Source organism: Mugil cephalus, chromosome 9 (assembly GCF_022458985.1).
Source record: "Mugil cephalus isolate CIBA_MC_2020 chromosome 9, CIBA_Mcephalus_1.1, whole genome shotgun sequence".
Classification (NCBI taxonomy): domain Eukaryota; kingdom Metazoa; phylum Chordata; class Actinopteri; order Mugiliformes; family Mugilidae; genus Mugil; species Mugil cephalus.
In genome coordinates, this window is record NC_061778.1 from 22,103,827 (window position 1) to 22,122,250 (window position 18,424).

General features: G+C 41.5%; 1 protein-coding gene and 2 long non-coding RNA genes across 4 annotated transcripts in view; 1 reads left to right on the plus strand and 2 right to left on the minus strand.

The window, feature by feature from the left end:
- Positions 1 to 7,086, plus strand: part of LOC125013985 (von Willebrand factor A domain-containing protein 7-like) — a 10,024-nt gene extending 2,938 nt beyond the window's left edge. Inside the window, exon 5 of the mRNA XM_047594968.1 lies at positions 6,130 to 7,086. Within this exon, the coding sequence (XP_047450924.1) occupies positions 6,130 to 6,209 (80 nt within the window). The 3' untranslated portion in view covers positions 6,210 to 7,086. The remainder of the gene's footprint in view (positions 1 to 6,129) is intronic.
- The window catches only part of LOC125013988, a 28,705-nt gene continuing 10,301 nt past the window's right edge, over positions 21 to 18,424 (minus strand). The window contains exons 2-3 of the long non-coding RNA XR_007113424.1: positions 167 to 369; positions 21 to 68 (exon numbers count right to left, since the gene is read on the minus strand). This is a non-coding gene — a long non-coding RNA (uncharacterized LOC125013988). The remainder of the gene's footprint in view (positions 69 to 166; positions 370 to 18,424) is intronic.
- LOC125013987 lies at positions 2,990 to 6,235 on the minus strand. 2 transcript variants are annotated; one of them, XR_007113423.1, is made up of 3 exons: positions 6,085 to 6,235; positions 5,835 to 5,958; positions 2,990 to 5,752 (listed from the first exon to the last, which is right to left on the minus strand). It is a non-coding gene; the product is annotated as an uncharacterized LOC125013987 (long non-coding RNA). The 2 variants fall into 2 exon arrangements; XR_007113422.1 differs by having other exon boundaries at positions 5,832 to 5,958.

Here is an 18,424-nt window from a genome sequence, read left to right on the forward strand (position 1 = left end):
CCTGCCCCTCCCTTCCAACAGAAGGCCTGCTGACCAGAGCTCAGTGCATCATCATAATCCTCACGAGCCTGTATGAGTACAGGAGACACATGTCAGGAAGCCTCACTGTGTTTACTGTTTCTAATTCAGCTCCTGTACACACAGTAAATCTTTCTGTCCAGCTCACCTCCTTTTTCTCCTTCACCTCAGCTACAATCTGTGTCTGTCCAATCTTAGCACTGAAATGACAGACAGCAGCATCTCCAGGCAGAGGAAAGACAAAAACAGCCTCTAGTGGTTTGTCCTCCTTGTTCTCGTAGAGGAGAGTGGAGACCACTGTAGCCACATGATCCTTCACCTCCAGCTCCACCTCAATGCTCTTCAGAGGAACTGACACAGAAACACAGAGAACACACACTGTATGACAAACCTTGGGCTTGGTATGAGTAGCTTAGTTGAAGAATGTTTAAACAAAATCATTTCAGTTTCATAGATGTTTTGAGCAGCTCCTTTGTTTGCTGCCTAGGCCCAAACATCCTTGCACACCGGCAAATATGGAGGGAAGCTTTGGATGATATTAATTGGTTATGGAGAGAAAATTCACTTTTTGCATGAGAGAACAATAATATACATGTATTAAAACAGCACTCTACCTGGATTTCTATTGCCAGTCAGCAGACCACGGCCGTCCAACGTGCCTCCCCATCAAGTAACAGTGTTGAGTTGTTGTTTTTTATATATATTTCGATTTCCAAAAAGGATCCTTTGTTCTGATGTTAAGATGTAATGTATCATTACTGGTATGAACAGGAGTTTATGAGAAACTGACAAAGAAAATGAATCATAGGACGGTAAGTGTGAGCTCATTGTGTGGTAAGAAATATTAAGAAGTAGAATTACACAGTGCAGTCTCCGAAATAGCACAGACTGGAGCAGAAAGAAGACTGAAAGAAAATGTGACCAAAATGTGTTGAAATTATATATACTAGCAGTCAAAGGTTTTGACACACTTTCTCATCTACACTCTCCCAGTTCACCCACTGTCCTTGCCTGCGACACTGCCTTAGCACATCTTACTGCTCCTCTTGCCTATGAATTTCCTCCACTACCATCTTTCTCTTTTCTGTTACTGATGCCTTGCTCCACAGAGGTTTCCCGGCACGCAGGCCTAGGCCACCACACAAGCAGAAACCTGAACTAAAATATAAATGACAACACCACTACAGCTACACACCAGTCTGTTAACATACACACTGATATATAGACACGTTGAAAGAGACTGTCAGCCAAATTAGGCAGCCAGACCATAGATCGAGCTCTGCAGTCTGTTAAGACACACACACACACACACACTCAGCATGAAGCGGAACATGATGTAGGTCACCAGACTTGCTGTCATATTTGTGGGGTTGATGTGTTAGACAGAAATTATACTGTGGTAAACTGCTTGTTACCACAGGTGAAGAGGAAACGTCACCTGCAGGATTCCAGTAAATCACGAGGTTTAGCAGATTAAGTCCCGCCTTTAGCAGTTCTTTGACATGTTCTCCTGGTTCTGTCAACCTTAGAAAAAAGAAACAACCTACAATAAACAAAGCAACAAACTTTATTCTTCTCTTTCCTTTTAACTTTTTAACTTAACTTTTTAATAAGGGAAACTCTATACTAAGCTGGGGTCAAAGGAGGCTGTAGGGTATGGGGCACCGTATGGAAGTTTTTCTGTGCCATCAGAGTTTGAATATGAATTGCTAGGTAAATTTAGTTTACATCAAAAAAAAATCTACCTCATAAAAGTCATCATCACAAAAGGTTCAACCTCATAAAATTCAACATCACAAAACATTCAACCTTATAAAATTCAACATAATAAAATCAAGCTATTAAAATTCCACATAAAAAAAAAAAAAAAACTTCAAAGATACAACCTCAAAAAATTCAACCTCAACGCTTCAAATTTCAAAAACAAACCAAATTTCAACCAGAAACCAAATTTCAACCTCTGAAAAAGCTGGTCCTAAGTTTCGGTGACCAGGGAGAAGCAATCATTCCCCATCTCTATTCATCCAAAGTCTAGCCAATCAGGTTATGCTCCATTGGCCATGAGGCGACACCGGCACATAAGACAGATCAGCCATGGCCACCAACACGACCGATAGAGCTTCAGAAAATACTATTTGCTATTTGTGTTTGTTAACTTGTGTAATACATATTACTCAATCAGTTGAACATTGACGGAAATATTGTCTGGAGTACCCGGAGGAGTAAAAACAAAACAGTCCCATTCAACCATTGAGCCTTGATCTGAGAAAACACTGACACGGTCATTGACAAATGGTGCCCCCTGGATTGACTTGACTTGATTTTTTGTTGGCAGCTACAAATTATGATCATGTATTATTCATGCATATTCTTTAGTTAAATTTATTTGGACTTATGTTTTTACTTGGGTATGCTTAAAAGTCTTTATTTAAGTGGCATTGCTGGAAGATCTTCAGGTGGCATGGAAGGAAAGAGTGTTCACTTATTATTGTGTCCCATATTTATTGTAGCAACAGTTAACGAAAAAAAAAAAAATGCTCTTTTAAACTAAATGAAATGCAGTCCCCCTCCTTCCCTACTTTACCCTCTTCTCCTGTTGGCTTTTGAGTTGGTTACTGCCGTGCCACCTATGTATAAATCATTGTCAAACACAGACTTCTTCCCCTAGTGCATATTCGTTGTTAGTGTATGCAGTTTGGACCAATTAGCCTTCTTTTTCTTGTTATGTGTATCTATTGGGGGCAGAGGTATTTGCATCTAAGTTTTGCACAAATAGTGACAGAGAGACAGGGGTGAAAGCATTTCCTTCCACCCTACAGAAATGACAGAGGCAAATATACATGTAATACAACACTTTTATCACAATATGAGCCATTATTACATTATGAGCTGTTACTACATTAAGAGTGGCACCAGTAAGGCTCATAATGTAATAAGTTAATACATTATTACATTATAAGAAAAGTCATGATTACGTCATAGGCTCATGATTTTATTACATTATGAGTCATTATTACATTATGAGTTGCTACACTTGATCGAAGATTTTTCTTGACACATTACACATGACACATTTTCTCCTATAGGATGCTGACACATCCCCACCATCCTGCTCTGCGGCACGAGTTCAGTCTAACTGTTCTCCTGTTTGCAAAGAGTCAGTCTGGAGCGTGTCTCTGGTTGTGTCAGATGCTGGTCGCTCTGGCCTGGCTCTCCTCCAACTGCAGAGAGGTGAAGGAAATCTGACCGTATTCCACAGCCCTTCACCCACTCAGGATAACCTTGGAGAGGCCCAGCCTGGCCCTGACCAGCAACAGCTACACGGGGATGAAGACCACCATAACCCCCACCACATATGGGGTGCCGTTTGCAAAGTTGCGCATGTTAAAATGAGCATGCAACTTTTCCCACATTTAGCTCCAAAACACAAAAAATGTGTACAGGAATGAGTAAGATGTCAGTAAACAATCACACAATTATATTCCGGTGTTAAAGATATAAACAGGACAAAAGTTACTTCATGAATCCTTAACACTGCATTTAATTGGTCATTTAACTGGTCAGGTGTGCCTGAAAGATAAAAAATAATAATTAAATACATAATTTTTTTCATGTTCATTTCAGGTATGGAGGAATAAAAGTGCCACAATTAAATAAATGAATAAGCCATTAAATAATTAATTAAAAATGGAATTAAATACATAAATGTTTTATTGAATGTGTCATTAATTAATTAATTAAATACCTATTCATTTCATGTAAAAAAAAAAAAACATATTTAATGTTGGGGGGAGCATTAGTTATTCTAGAGGGTTATTATTTGGTTTAGGGTTACGTTAAGGGTCAGGTTTACTGTGCCTGTTGCACCCTGCCCCTGGTACCACAGAAGCGATCGAGTATTTCTTCTAAATTTGCTGTCACTCTGTCGTCAGTATCTTGGTTGAAAAGTGCAGAAATAAGTCCAAAAGCTTCAAGACATTCCACAACTTTATTCGTTACATGCTCTGGGTAGTGTAAAATATCTCTAACCAACTCCCTCAGAGGTCCTGGAGGTCCTCCATGTCTGTCTCCGAGCATGCTACTTCAGACCAAAGCAATGAGTTTGATAGATAAAATAAATCCATGATGCGCTGCGACACAGGACCATGAAATAATTAATTAAATAGTGAAATAGTGATATATGTTTTTTACATAAATGAATTGGCATTTTAATGAATTAATGACACATTTATATATTCAATACCAATTTTAATGCATTAATGATATTTTTATATATTTAAGGCCAATTTTAATTAATTAATGACACATTTAAGTAATTATTTAGTGGTGTATTTATTTATTTAATTGTAGCACTTCATTCCTCACAGGAACCTGAAAATGAATTAAAATGTACTAATACATAGCCATACATTAAAACCATAAAACGCTGTTTATAGATAAATATTGGTGTTTATATAGCTACTAGTAGAAACATGTCAAAGATTAAAAGCACAGCTTGTTGAGTTTCTTAAGTGTGCTGACAGTGGATGTCACCGACTCCGGTGCAGTGGTGGTGAAGCTCTGAGTTGACATTTCTGTCCAGTAGTATTAACTTTAAGATGATGTGAATTGCAAATGTCCAGCAAACAGTATGGTGCTGCAGGATCAAAACAAACGCGTTTTGCACGTTGGTCGCTAACCAATCCAGCAAAGACTCGGCTACATCTGCTGCTAGTTTTAGCTACATAGTTTTAGCTCCAAGCTATTTGGAGGACAGACTTATCGTTGCTGTAGTGGTTCGGAACTTCTTCCAACGTTCAGAAACATACAGTCAGTGATGGGCAGCACTGAGAGAGTAACTTAACCTTCAACAGCGACGCAGTGGCCGGTCCCACTGCTCAACTTTTGGTACTTCCGCTGAACGGCAGCGTCAACTAGTATATTAGCTAAATATTTAGTTTCTCTGTATTTAGATATAATCTGTAACAATCTGCAACATTGGAAAAAACACAGCTGCTTCATAGCTGCACAAATAAAAGATCCCCCGTCAGCAGCTTACATGTTCCATCATCCATGACCACCAACAGGAGAAGGAAATAGCAGTGATCATCTTGTGACAATAGGATAAGCAGTAGCAGAAATGAGATGAGATGAGATGAGACCTTGTGACAAAGTTCTGCTGGGAAGCTTTTGGACCTGGTATTCATGTGGACATTACTTAGCAAAAAACGCATAGCACCGACACTTCTTGATGGCAGCAGCCTGACACAGACAAAACGTTTCAGGAACAACTCAAAAAGAACAACAACAAGAAAAGAAAAAAAAAAAAACATGAAGAACACCACAAGGTGTTGACCTGGTCTCCAAATTCACTAGATCCCAAACTGATCAAGTATCTGTGGGATGATCTGAAACATCTGAAACTTCGAACCCTTTAAGGTTAGAACCAATAGTGTCAGACTGCACATACATCATTCTGAGCAGGGGGATGTGTACAGAGATGAAACTAAAACAGCTCATTGATAATGTTTGTCAGCTTCTTACACAGCTACTGTATGTGGCAACAAATTCATGCTGACAGACAATAATAAAATAATGCAGCACCACTGCACACAGGTACATGGTAGGTACAGGTAAGTATGCTTCTGTGTCAGCGTTGTTTCAGTCAAATCCTCAAATCCCCAAGACGTTTCTTTGCATGTTGCAACCCCAGTTAGTACATTACCAGCCTCCACACACTCGGTCACACATGGTGCTAGAGAAACAACACAGAACAGTTCATCAGATTATCACACATTCTGATTGACTGGATGAACTATTATTGTTACACTTACTACTGTTCTGAGCATTGAGCCAAGATGCAGCCTTCATGGCCAGAAGCTCCCACTCTTCCTTTGAATCCATCTTGAAACCATGAAGCCAGATCAGAGCCAGGATGGTGGCCCACACTTCCTCACTGACCTAATTCACCACATCAGCAGTAACAATGTTATACACTAAATTACACTAAGTAAGACAGCATGCTCACACACTTTTAAGTCTTAAAAAGTGCCTGTGTCATCAGGTTTATCTTTGACAACAACTCACCTGTGCAGGTTTTGACTTTTCCACCTCCTCTCTGGTCTTCCCCAGTGCAGCAGCCAGAGCTGGATCCAGCAGCCAGGAGCCAGAGGCCTTCTGGAGGGAGATCAGCTGCAGCAGAGGGTCTTTAGGAGGCTGCTGGGGCACAGTGGCTTTCTCCTCTGGAGCACACACCAGGTCAGAGGAAAAGAAAATTTAAAGAATGATACAAAAATCCCTCTGTTATTTTCAATAATTTCACGCTAATGTATCAATTTCAGATTTAAAGGTATGTGTCCAGCAATCAAAATGTATTGAAAGGGCTTGGTACTGACAGGTGACATTAAGTTAAATGACTGTTTGGTTCATTCTGCTGCTTTACCAGTTCAACTATTTCTGGATGACATACAAATGGCCACATAACCACTAACTCCTACTAAGTCACCCATGTGTCTGCTACTCAAACTGGGAAGCACTGATGTGGACTGTAATCTGAGGTGCTGATAACTGATGATTTCTGAACTCAACCTCTGCAGCAGAGGGAACTCTTGGTCTTCCTTTCCTGGACGGTCCTTATGTGAACAGTTACATCACAGCATTTGACCGACCTTCATGTCCTGAAGTATTGATGAACTGTTGTTTCTCTTTACTTAGCAGAGTGCTTCTTGTTATGAGATCGATTACTGCAGCACTTGAACTGCACACCTCAAAGTGTGCAAAGCTGTCATTAGGTAAACCATGGCTACTCTGAGGAGATTCAAAACATGTTTTGGGTTGTTGACACTTTCTTCACTACAGTACATATCGTCCACCGGATACTGACATTAACAACTTTAACAATTACATGGCAAGTACCCTGGACCATATAACTAAAGAAGGCAAAATGTGCTATAGCCTTGGCGAATATAATATCAACCTATTCAAAAGCGAAACACACTCCCTAACCCAAGACTTCCTAAATAATCTGTACTCTAATTATCTTTACTCCATCATTCATAAACCCACTAGAGCGACTGACAGATCCACTACTGTAATAGATGATATATTAACAAATTCTCTAACCAAAGCATCACAAAAAGGAATTTTCTATTCTGACATTTCTGATCATTTTCCAATTTTTCAATTTACATTGTTTGATAAATACCAGGAAGCAAAATTTGACACCAAAGTAACATAACGTAAAGTAAGTAGTTTATTTCAGCCAAGTTAAAGGAGAGGGAAAGATGGGTCGTGGACCGGAAGGAGCGGAGGGACCAAGGGGAAGTAATAGAGGGATCGGGGGTCGAGGGGAAGAGATGGAGGGATCGAGGGGAAGAAAAGAGGACGAAAGGGTCGACGAAATGACCTGATGAATGGCGTAGTATCGATCGTGCGTGGTCTGCCGAAGTGTGGATGCTGGAACCCGGGGAGTGAGATTCAGGGTGGGGGCATATCTCTGGAAGGCCGGCTCTTGACCCCCCAAAAAAATTCAAAGGTGCGACAGGCCAAGTGGTCGGTCTTGCCCCTTTTTAAGTTTGAACACAATGAAACCGGCGGGTGGAGGGAAAAGGGTGAAGGCGGGGGCGTGCCCTGTGGTTTATGAAGTTAAAGAAGAGTGAAGTCGGAACATCAGGGAAACCCCAAAATCCCAAAGGGGAAATTTTTGGCGGGGAAACGATGATGGGGTCAGGTAACCCTTGAGGGGGAGGATGCAACAAGCTGGAGAGTTGCGGTGAGGGTAGCCGTTCCGCCCCGTCCGTGGTTCTGATTTGCGAAAACCTTGATTAGCAAACTTTACGTGTGGATGGAAAAGGGAAAAGGAAAAGGGGAATTTCCCGGGGTTATCAGTTTGGTGAAGAAGCTGTGCGCTGTTGACCTGGTGGTAGTGCTTTTGGATGAAATGGACGTATGATAAACTAGTGAGGGGGGCGCTGAGTGAGGGGAAGGCAGTTGCAGGATGCGTGGGGGGCTTAAAGCATTCCAGCTTTTAGTAGGAAAAGAAAGTGGGCAAGTAGGAAAGGGGGCAGAGCCTTTAGTTGTAGATGGGGGGGAGAAAAGGTGGGCCCAAAATTGGATGAGGATCCGAGTTGGATTTAAAGGACCGAATTTCCAAGAGGTTTAGAAAAAAACGCCCATTGCATTAATTTTTGGGCCCGGGTTTTTTGGAAATGATTTTTTATACTACTACTTACTATTTATGATGTTTACAGTGGCGATGTTGTCACAGTGGATGAGAATTACCTTTTTTGGATCACTCATGCCCCCAAAGAAGGGTAGCGATGATGATGGGGTACAACTCGTACTGGGTGGAGGACTGCGACGGTGCTGGCATTTCTAGGGGCCATTGGGAAGCACACCAGCGTCCCCTGTGTATCCCCAAATCCAGGGGGGCTGTGTCTCTGTGGAGTGGATGTTGTGGGGTTGGGGGAATAATGTCGTCAAAACAAAGGAAATGGCGTTCAAAAGATGACAAAAATTTTTGTTTACCATGTTTTAAAAGGGTTTATTCTGGGTAGGTTGAGGGGTTTTGTGTCGAAAAGTGAAGGAGGGGGCTGGGGCCAATGACGGAGGTCAAGGGAAAAGGTCTCCCTTTGGGGGAATGGTGCAGATGGGTGGAGAAGCCCGGGGAAAGGGGAGAAAAAGCTGTTTTTTGGGAACAGCTGGGGCTAGGGGGAAGTTGGAATTAGGGTCCTTTTTGGGGGGGGGTTTGTGAGGACAAAACGGTGGGGAATTGCCCGCGCAGAAGGAGCAGGTGTGGAGGAATGGGCAGCTGGAATATGTGAAACCCTAGGTCATTAAAATTGTTGCAGCCATCCCCCGCATTGGCAGGGAGGGGTCTACCTGTTGAGAGTTCTGAGGGAGGGGGGCTATGAGGGGAAGAGGGGATTGTAGCTTGGAAGGGTAAAAGAGGATGTTGCAATGGGAGGGGGTGGAGAGGGGGGGAAGATGTAAAAAATAAAATTTTGGGCTGCGTTTGTTGATGGAAGATAAAGGGGGAGGTTGGGGGAAAAAGAGAGTTGGGTTAAAGAAGGGGGAGGGAGGTTTGGGAGGGATGACCTGTGGGAAAAAGATTAGATGATGAAATTGGTTTCTATGACTGGCGGTTGCTGGGATGGAGGTGTTGGAAAAGACTGAAGATGGAGGGACTATGGAAGCCGAAGGCACTGCATTCGAAATGGCTGAAGGGAGGGAAGAGGGAGAGACACTGGGAAAAGGGAAGAGATGAAGGATGAAGGATGAGACTAAGTTAAACAAGTGCGGTGTAGATTGGATTGATATGACCTGGCCCTGGACAGAGATGGCTGGAGGACGTGAGTCCCGTCCTGCTGCTGGGGGTCGGCGTGTCGGGGGTTTACGAGGGGGGGGAAACCCGGGGGAAGCCCAGGGTCGGCTTTGGTTTTTAGGGGGGGGGCGGAGATGGAATTTTGGGGAGTTGGGAAATATTTCCCTTTTGTTTTGGGGTGCGGTGGAATCGAATCCTTCTCGTGAGGGGCGCTGGAGGCAAAGATATCCACCCTCCCCACGGTAGTCGGGCAGGGAAGGGTTTGGGGGGAGGGGAGGTGATGGCGGAAGGGGTTGGTTTGTGTGGTGGCTTGTTGCGTTGGCTGTGCGGGGGCTTCTGGATGGACGGGGTTTTCGAAGTGAGCTGTCATGGACCCCAGTAAACTATGTTTTAATTAAACACTTTTAACAAAATCAATGGAGAGATGGGGAAAAAAAACAGAAAAACAATACACCACATTGTCTTCCCCGGCTGGTCGATTGAGGTACTCTGGCCACCTTTAAGTGGGACCCTTTTGCTGGAAAGCGTGTTAGAAAAAAGAGCCCAGTCAAATCTTGTTGATTTTTAGCTCATTTTTAAAATAAATTATATAAAAAATAAGTGGGTTTACTGAGAGATACAAAAAAAAGGCATTTATGAACAATGTTGCCCCGCATTCCCACAGTATTTTCTTATTAAGCGGCTTGGGGGGATTTATTATATAATGACTCATTGGGGGTTTTCAAAAAGGAGGTGTTTCGCAGAGAAAAAATACCTGAATGCAACTGGACAGTTTTGCAGCTAATCAGTTAAAAACGACCCAATGTATGCTTCTTGACAATTTCCTTAAGCCCAGTTAACTGTTTGTCTTTGAAGCTATACATATTTGCTGCCATTATCTCCTACAAAGGACGCAATGGCTGAATGTAAACATGCTGCTTACCTGACCACAGCCATTTAGTTGTAAACAAAATCAACTGAGTGTACTCAGGTTGACTGTTTCGCTGAAACTTCTGTCCCCCCTTGGGCGGGTGAACCTTGAAATATAGTATTTAACACACACAAATTTGTGTTTTTTGGTGTGTGTGTTGTGTTGGTGTGTGTGTGTTTATTATTATATATATTCATATTCAGATGGAGCAAACACTTTTGCATTGTCCTCAGGCCCAGGCGTAATTTCCTGAGATATATAAAAGTATTGTAGAGGTTGGCGAGGTTGGTTGGGCAGATTTACAACGAAAATATATGACCATTAGTGCCTGTCTTGCGGTGGCTAAAGCCTTGAATCAATGGATGTCATCTCAAAAGCCTCTGCTCACCCACAAGTTTCCAAAGAAAATACAAACAGGAAGATAATATTCAAATCGAGTAGAACAATAATCCCAAGCTTTATTGTTACTTTATTGTTATGAAAGCATACGGACATGATGAATTGTCAGTGCTCTTTAAAGGGTTAGGGAGAGTCTACGTTTTATGCTGTAAGTTTATGCTGTACATTTTAATTAAAAGGAAGCAATTTCCCTGAATTAGTCTTGCTTTCACAAGTCACCGAGTAAACGCGGAACATGGAACTGTAAAAAAAAAATGCAGAAATCAAAAAACCCCTCCCTTTTTGCCCTTAAACAAAAAACACATTAACCAAGAAAATTAAGGGTCAACAACAACTGCCTCAACTTTTAAATTAATTTCACGTGTAGTTTGAGTCTTAAATCAAGCATGTTAGTCAAACATTTAAAAAGACTTAAAGGGGGCACAGGTTTGCAAAAAAAACAGGAAATAATTCTCCAATTCAAAAGGAAAAACCCATATGTATAAAGCCATGCATATGTACTTTGCGAGTTTTTGAAATAAAAGTATTCACTGTTCTAGAAGCAGAACTATATTTTGTTTATGAAAAATAATAAATACAAAATTTTCTCTTCCCTTATTTGATTTTTGTCAAAATGTTGAAAGAATTTTAAAATGATTATGGGAATATATTGAAATTTTTATGGGAGTGCATGACTGAAAATTGAATGCAAAAAAAACTTCACATTGATACATGATGATTAATCATGAAATTACCCAGAAAAACTCAGTGTCATTCGAAACAGGCAACTGTATTTTTCCCCCTGTTTGTTTTCTTTTTTTTTATTGTAGCTTTCTCAAGTGGCTGTTGTTTCACTGCTGCACTCGTAAAATAAGAATTATGTTCAAAAGCAAAAACGACTCATCATTTACTACTCCCATAACGTGCATTGCAGGGACTCATCTGTTTCAAAAGCACTTTGAAGTAATAAGGAAAGGAGAGTACAAGTTAAATCCCGGGTATTGTACAGCTGTTGATAAATAAAGCAAAAAAAGTGAGGTGTAACACTCATGAGGTTTTAGGTGACCAGAGTCCTTTGGGAAACTTATCACTGTTTTTTGCAGCAATTTAAGGCAGTGAAAGAACTGCTAAACCCCTTACTGGGCACTGAGCTCCCCCCCTTCCCTTCACTCCTCCATCCCCTCTCTCCCCCATCTCCAGAGAGCGAATCATATGCGAGCACCCCCGTGGACTGTTTTCTGCAGAGAGAAGGATCACTCAACAGAGTTTAGTTGTTTGTCATTTGCTTCACTGTTTTGTTCCAGGGCCCCTGAAAGGGGGGTTTTTTTTTTAAATTTATCAAAATCATTTAAAAGGCAGGAAAGCAACCCGGGGGTGTTGGATGGAAAGCGCTTTACCCAGTGCTCCTCAGGGAGACTGAAGTGAGGGTTCTAGAGGAAAAGACCCGCCAGGCGACTTCCCGTACACAGCCCCCTGCTGCCTTGAAATCCCGAGAAAACATTACAGTGTTAGAAATCTGTTAATTTTGTCATCACAAACCCGATGACAGAAAAAACAAATGACTGGGGCTGTCCCACCCCCCAGTGAGCTGGCCAAAACCTTTACCCTGACCCCGGAAAAGAGCTTGATTGGTGGAGGAGGACGTGAAAGACACTCCCTTTTGGGAAATCCCATGGATGAGATGTCACCACCTGGCTTGTGAGCAAATGGGACGCATCACCCGAAAAATAAAGGAGAATGTAAAAATCTATTGAAACATTGGGAGAGACACTGAGTTTTTATCACTGGAACTGGTCTTGCCAACACAGGTTTACTGCAGCTCTTCATTTGGGTTTACCACTTTTGGTTGCATCCCGTCGTTCCCGTGATGAACTGAGCGTGACCTCCCCCCTCCTTGGCCAAGCCCTTGATAAGAGCGAGCTGGCCCCCTTTCCCCCAAACCAAAAAAGAAACCTACAATACAGAGTTTGATTAAGATCCAATCAACACATGGGAAGACAGTCAATTTTTACATGCACAAAAAAAAAACTAATTATTACCTTATGGACCCCCTCACCACTAAAGAGGAAAAATTTGTACGAGATTAAAAAATGTACTTTATCTGTCTGGTTGTTTTTTTAAATGCCGGTTGCCGCATGAAAAGACTTTTTTTTTAAAATCATCAACCGGGAAAACAGGCCATATTAACGTGGTATTATTCCGCTGAAAAGAAGTATCGCCCCTTTGTGTGGAAGAGGAAACAGTTATTCGATTTTCTTGCGCTGCATGTAAATGGGACAACGACTGGTGAGAAAGTCGAATTTTGAGATAGCCGATTAAGCTCTGAAAGTAAAGCACTACTGTGGGGGTACTGTGGGTTTTCTGTGGTTTTTACCTGTGGGAACCCGAATTCTTTTTTACCCGACAATGACTTTTGGTGTTCCACACCTCTCCATCAGTAAAGACAAACAGCGGGGGGAGAGTTTACACTAATTACTTTAACAAAAAGGGTTTTCCTGGTAAATAAGAGTGTGGTAATCGAAAAAATTAAAAATACAGCAGACTCTTGTTACAGTAACAAGCAACTTTCATTTGCTTTTGGGGTTTGCCAAGTAGTAAGTAGACAACTAGTAATTTTGCGTTTACACTGATGCCTTTCCCCGAGTCATTTTTTCAAACAATTCATACTGAGGAGGGGGCCACATTTAATAACTTTATCTGGGTCAGTACTTTAAATGAGCCGCTACTTTTGAGTAAAGGTTTCAATTAGTTAATAATTGGGTTAGGGTGAGGGGAAGCATTTTTTCAATGTAAATCCTTTTAGGACGGCGGATGGTTTGTGTCTTTACTTGTCTTGGCTGACTGGGAAGCAGGACTGTCTGTAAATTGTTAAGTGGGTTCAGTATCTTGTTTTCCCCCATATTTGCCTGATCTCCTCAACTTTCTTCGAGCCTCCCCATGGGCTTCGGTTATACTCCACAACTGATGTCATCACACAAAAGGGACCCACACAAACATAACTCAAAAAAGAAGGGGCCTTTTCTAAATGACGGAGGACTTTCGGGAAAAGTTTCAAAGCTGGACCCAAAAAATGTAAATGTTGAAATAGCAGCCCATTGGAAAACCTTCAACAGAAGCGCAGAGTACCTTAAGGAAGAAGAAAAGCAGTGAAGACCACTTCATGGAGGAACACTACAAGAGCTTAGAGAAATAAAAATGTGAATACCCTGGGACTGCTAATGGGTCTGTTGATTCCGCTGTCATCGCATTCATATCCTGATCGATCAGAGAACAAAACTTTCCCCCATGAGGTGTGAAGACCCCAAAAGACTGAGGGAACTCAGGGTACAGGTCGCATCACCATGGTCACCCATCAGAGATCCGAAACATGCGGGAAAATATACCCCAAAACTTATTTTTATTTTAAAACATCTCATTTGGAGGATAAGGAACATTATTTTGTAAACTATTAACTTGACCCAAATTTTTACCCCCAGCTTGGCAGGGCCTGTTGTCCCCACAGCAGTGGGTGAGGGCGCTTTTTAATAAAATCAAAGTTCAACTCTCTGTCAAACTTGTGTCCTGCGCCAACTTGATTACAGTTCAAGAAAAAAAATATAAAAAAATCTGTGACGATACCAACAACCACAGCAACACATTGTCACTTACCTACAGTGGCCTGGGTTGATCAGTGTTGGGGGGTTTCTGGAGGGATCCAAAGGGAAAGCTGGGCCTACTTTTGAGATTTGGACGTGGAGGGACAGTCGGGCGGAAAAAGACAGCTGTAGGCACCAGAGAGGCTGGGACAGAGGTCACCTGGCCTGGTCTTCACTGCCGGGAAACAAAGGGAGCAACTGGGTCACATGTTTATTGTTGGGCGGAAGGTTGATGCACACACTTCTCTATTTTTGCAGGAAACGATTTTTGTAAATGTTTAATGGCAATTTCATTTTTTCCCTCTCCTTTCATTTTTCAGTAAGGATTTTTTTTTATCATTAGTTGATTTAATATTAATGGCCAATAAGAAAAAAAAACACATATAAAGCCAGTATTGTAATTATTTGTTTGTTGTAACAATCTTTACTTCAAATCAATGAAAAGTCACTTTTGGTGATCTAGAAAACAGAATGTGATTGCTATAATAAAAACAGTCAGCTTGCAAGGTTTTGAACACTGGTACAGTTTTAAAAGTTCCTGGGCAAACTATTGTCTCCTTGTCCTACCTTTTTTTGGGACGAGGGTTGAGCACAGCAGGCAAAAGACCTCGCCATCTAGCCTGCACAGCCAGCTATGACGTACCCGCCTGATGGGGGCGCTCTTCTGGAGGAAGACGGCCTACACTCTAGAGAATTTAAACGGACTTGCTCCTCTCCTCCAACAGGAAGGCCGCTGACCAGAATCAGTGCTTATCATAATCCTCACGAGCCCGTAAAAGTACAGGGACACTGCCGGAAGCCCCCACTGTGTTTACTTTTCTAATTCAGTCCGTACACACAGTAAATCTTTCTGTCCCCTACCTCCTTTTTCTCCTTCACCTCAGCTACAATCTGTGTCTGTCCAACTTAGCACTGAAAAGGACAGCTCAAACTCCAGGCGAGGGAAAAACCCCAAAAAAACCTCTAGTGGTTTTTCTCCCTTTTTCTGTGGGAGGTGGAGCCAGTCCCCATGATCCTTCACCTCCCCCCCCTCAATGCTTTTTCAGAGGAACGCACAGAAACAAGAGGCTTGACACATACAGACCTTTCAAAGTGGACCTTTTAAAAGACAAAAAAAGTTCGTTTTTCTTCAGCCAAAATAAGGCTTTCTTTTAAAGATTAAATACAATGAGGTTTTAGGTAAATAGTGACTTAGGGGAGGGGTTCCTTCTGGGAAAAAGAGCCACAGCAGTTCACCCTTGTACCTGTACGCAAGAAACAGAAAAGGGAAAATTTTGTGTATTTACCTCCCGACGAGGTGGGGGGCCTAGCCCCAAAATCCCCTCTTTGGGGTTTTATTTATTTACCTGAAGGGGTTTTCTTGCACCATTTGATAAGTTGTTCACTAGATTTCTTGTATTTTCCTTTTGTCCTTCCCTGATCACCCCCCAGTTGCATTTTTAGCCTTCTGCATATGGGGCAATAACCCTGTGTTTTGAAATGGAAGTAAAGGGTTTCAGGGTGAACCCGACATATTTAGGGGTTCCCACTGAGATAGTCACTGTCAATTAAAAAAAAAAATAAAAATGCCCGGCTTATCTGGTCACATTCGTGGGTGGTTCCATGGGGCTGTTCCAGACAATGGGGAAAACCCAAAAAAAAAATGCACTGGGGCAACATGATACTATGGCTTTAACGTGCAGAAAGCAATGCGATCTTGACTGCAGACTGGAACAGGTTTAACAAAATAGTCAGGGAAGGACAGTTCGTCCCGGGATGTTCCCTGGACCCCGTGGAGGTGGGGGAGATGGACAAAATCAGAGTCTACAGTGAGAACATGTTCTATTAAAAATCCTTCTGCCATCTTTGACAGAGTTTGCTCCCACAGGTCAGACACACCCCAAAATCAAGTCAGTTTTTTTATGACTCTTCATTGTGTTAGTCAGTGTTTTCGTGGAATAATGGCAACCACAAGTCTATGTTAGAGCTTTGCAAATATAGTACACAGTTTATTTTTATTTTAGAGTTGATACTTACTGACCCTAATAAGCTTTTATTCACATACCGCTACAGTGTATGCAGTCTCATTTTGTGCATTCAGATATGAGTCAGATTATCACCAGGGTGGTTGGATCATCATATGATCCAAATCACTGCTCAAAATAGTTTTGATGCAGATACAGTTCTTCAACGGTCCGTCTATGTTTTGGTCATTGGATTTTCCGTTCAGAAGAGGATATTAAAAAACGAACAATTAGTGGTTATTTGATTTTCATTTTAATGAAATAAATTAAAATCGTAACCAGGGTCAAGAGTGATGACCAAACCTTTAGAAATCGGTTGATTTTCATTTTGTGTTTCTAAAAACAAAAAGTTTAATCGGTAGAAGACAGAAACAACCGGGGTGACTGGAAGTTGCCGTTTTGAAAGGAAGAGCAAGTAAAGAATTTCGACGCTGCTATTTAACAGATGTTGACATATATATGTGTGTGCGTGTGTGTGTGTGTGTGTGCTGGCACAATCCTCATACGTACTCTTGCAAATTCCATTCGCACAAAATGAAAAAAAACAAAAAAAACAAAAAAAAAAAACGGGCGTTTCTTGTTTCTGTCTTTTTAGAAAAATGAAAATCAACCGAGGCTTGGTCATCACCCTTGACCCCGGTAACGAAAAAATTCTTCGAATTTTAATTTTTGAATTTTAAAATGAAAATCAAATAACCACTAATTCCTCATTTTTTAATATCCTCTTCTGAACGGAAAATCCAATGACCAAAAAATACACGGACCTGAAACAACTTTCGCCTGGCCTGTAATTATGAACTGTCCAGTCATCCTTGTCTACCTTACAGTTACTGCAGAATGCTGCTGCTGCTACACTATTACTGTAACAAGAGTTAACACCTGGGGCTTGATTCACTCCCCAGAGATCTCAGATCTTCAGACCTGCCGCTCTTCAGGTGTTTCCCATCGACAGAGAGTTTTAACTACGTGACAGTCAAATGTTTTTTTTTTGCCTTTCTGTGTCCTTTCACTCGAGACTTTAAGTTTCACTTTTACTTTTTTTGTATTTACTGAGATAAACCGCACATAAACAGAACAAAGTTTACCTCTGAGGACAAGCGATGACAGGACAGTTCCACTCCAGGTCTCTCTGATCAGTGCGACAGTGACTATAAAGCTCCAACAATTTACTGACAGTGGAGCTGCACACACAGCACTGACGTACGCTCGGGTATGCTCGTTTTCCTTGAAGAAGGAACACAGGGTGGGCGGGGTAAAACATCGAATCACTTCACAACGCGTAGAAGGTAAAAAGTTAATCTATTAAACATAGATACGCTAATCTATTAAACATACGTAGACCTATTCACTTTAGCCTGCTGGTCTCTAAAGCCTTCAGCGCGCTGGTGTGTTAAAGTCCTGTTCTTATACCGCAGGACAGAATTTTTATTTATTTTTATTTTTTTTCTTGTTAAAAATACGCCTTGGCTTCAAATATCACCTTGTTGATTTATCAGACATTGTCACACCGACAGAGACTGTGTGTTGTGTTGCCATCTAGTGGTAACCACTGTTATTGCTCCCGGATTTTTTATGTGCACAGGATTTAAACAGTACATGTCCTGAAATCATAATGATAATCACAGTATAGCTTCTAAAGTACATTAAAACGTCATTGACTATGGTTTTGATTTTCTTACGATGTGTAAGGAATGCAAGGGAAAAAATGCCCAATTAATTACCCCCCACTATAAATGGGCTGATTTAGTCCCTGCTCCACTTTCACTCATTTAATTCTTGTAAGTGATTGACAGGTGTCATGTCACGCTTATCATTTAGGCTAAATCCTTGTAGATGCATTTACTAAATGATTTGCAGTCGGCTTATATTTACATTTAACGCAGCACCCCAACCTTTATGTTATTTTTTATGTGATTTATTTTACTAGAAGTTATATAGTCCCTTCCAACAATGACATATGTGTTTATGCTACTAACACTAGGAAGAGGGCCAGCAACAGTCTGGAGACGGTTAAAGTATATAGAACCAAGTAAACCAGACCAAATCTAGTTCTCATTCTCTGACTGCTGTCAGTCAAAAACAAACTGAATGAGCCTGAACTATTCAAGTAATGTATGTGTATGATGGTCGTTTACACCAGGACCGGGGCACCGAGTGGGCAGGAAATTTAACCAATGAG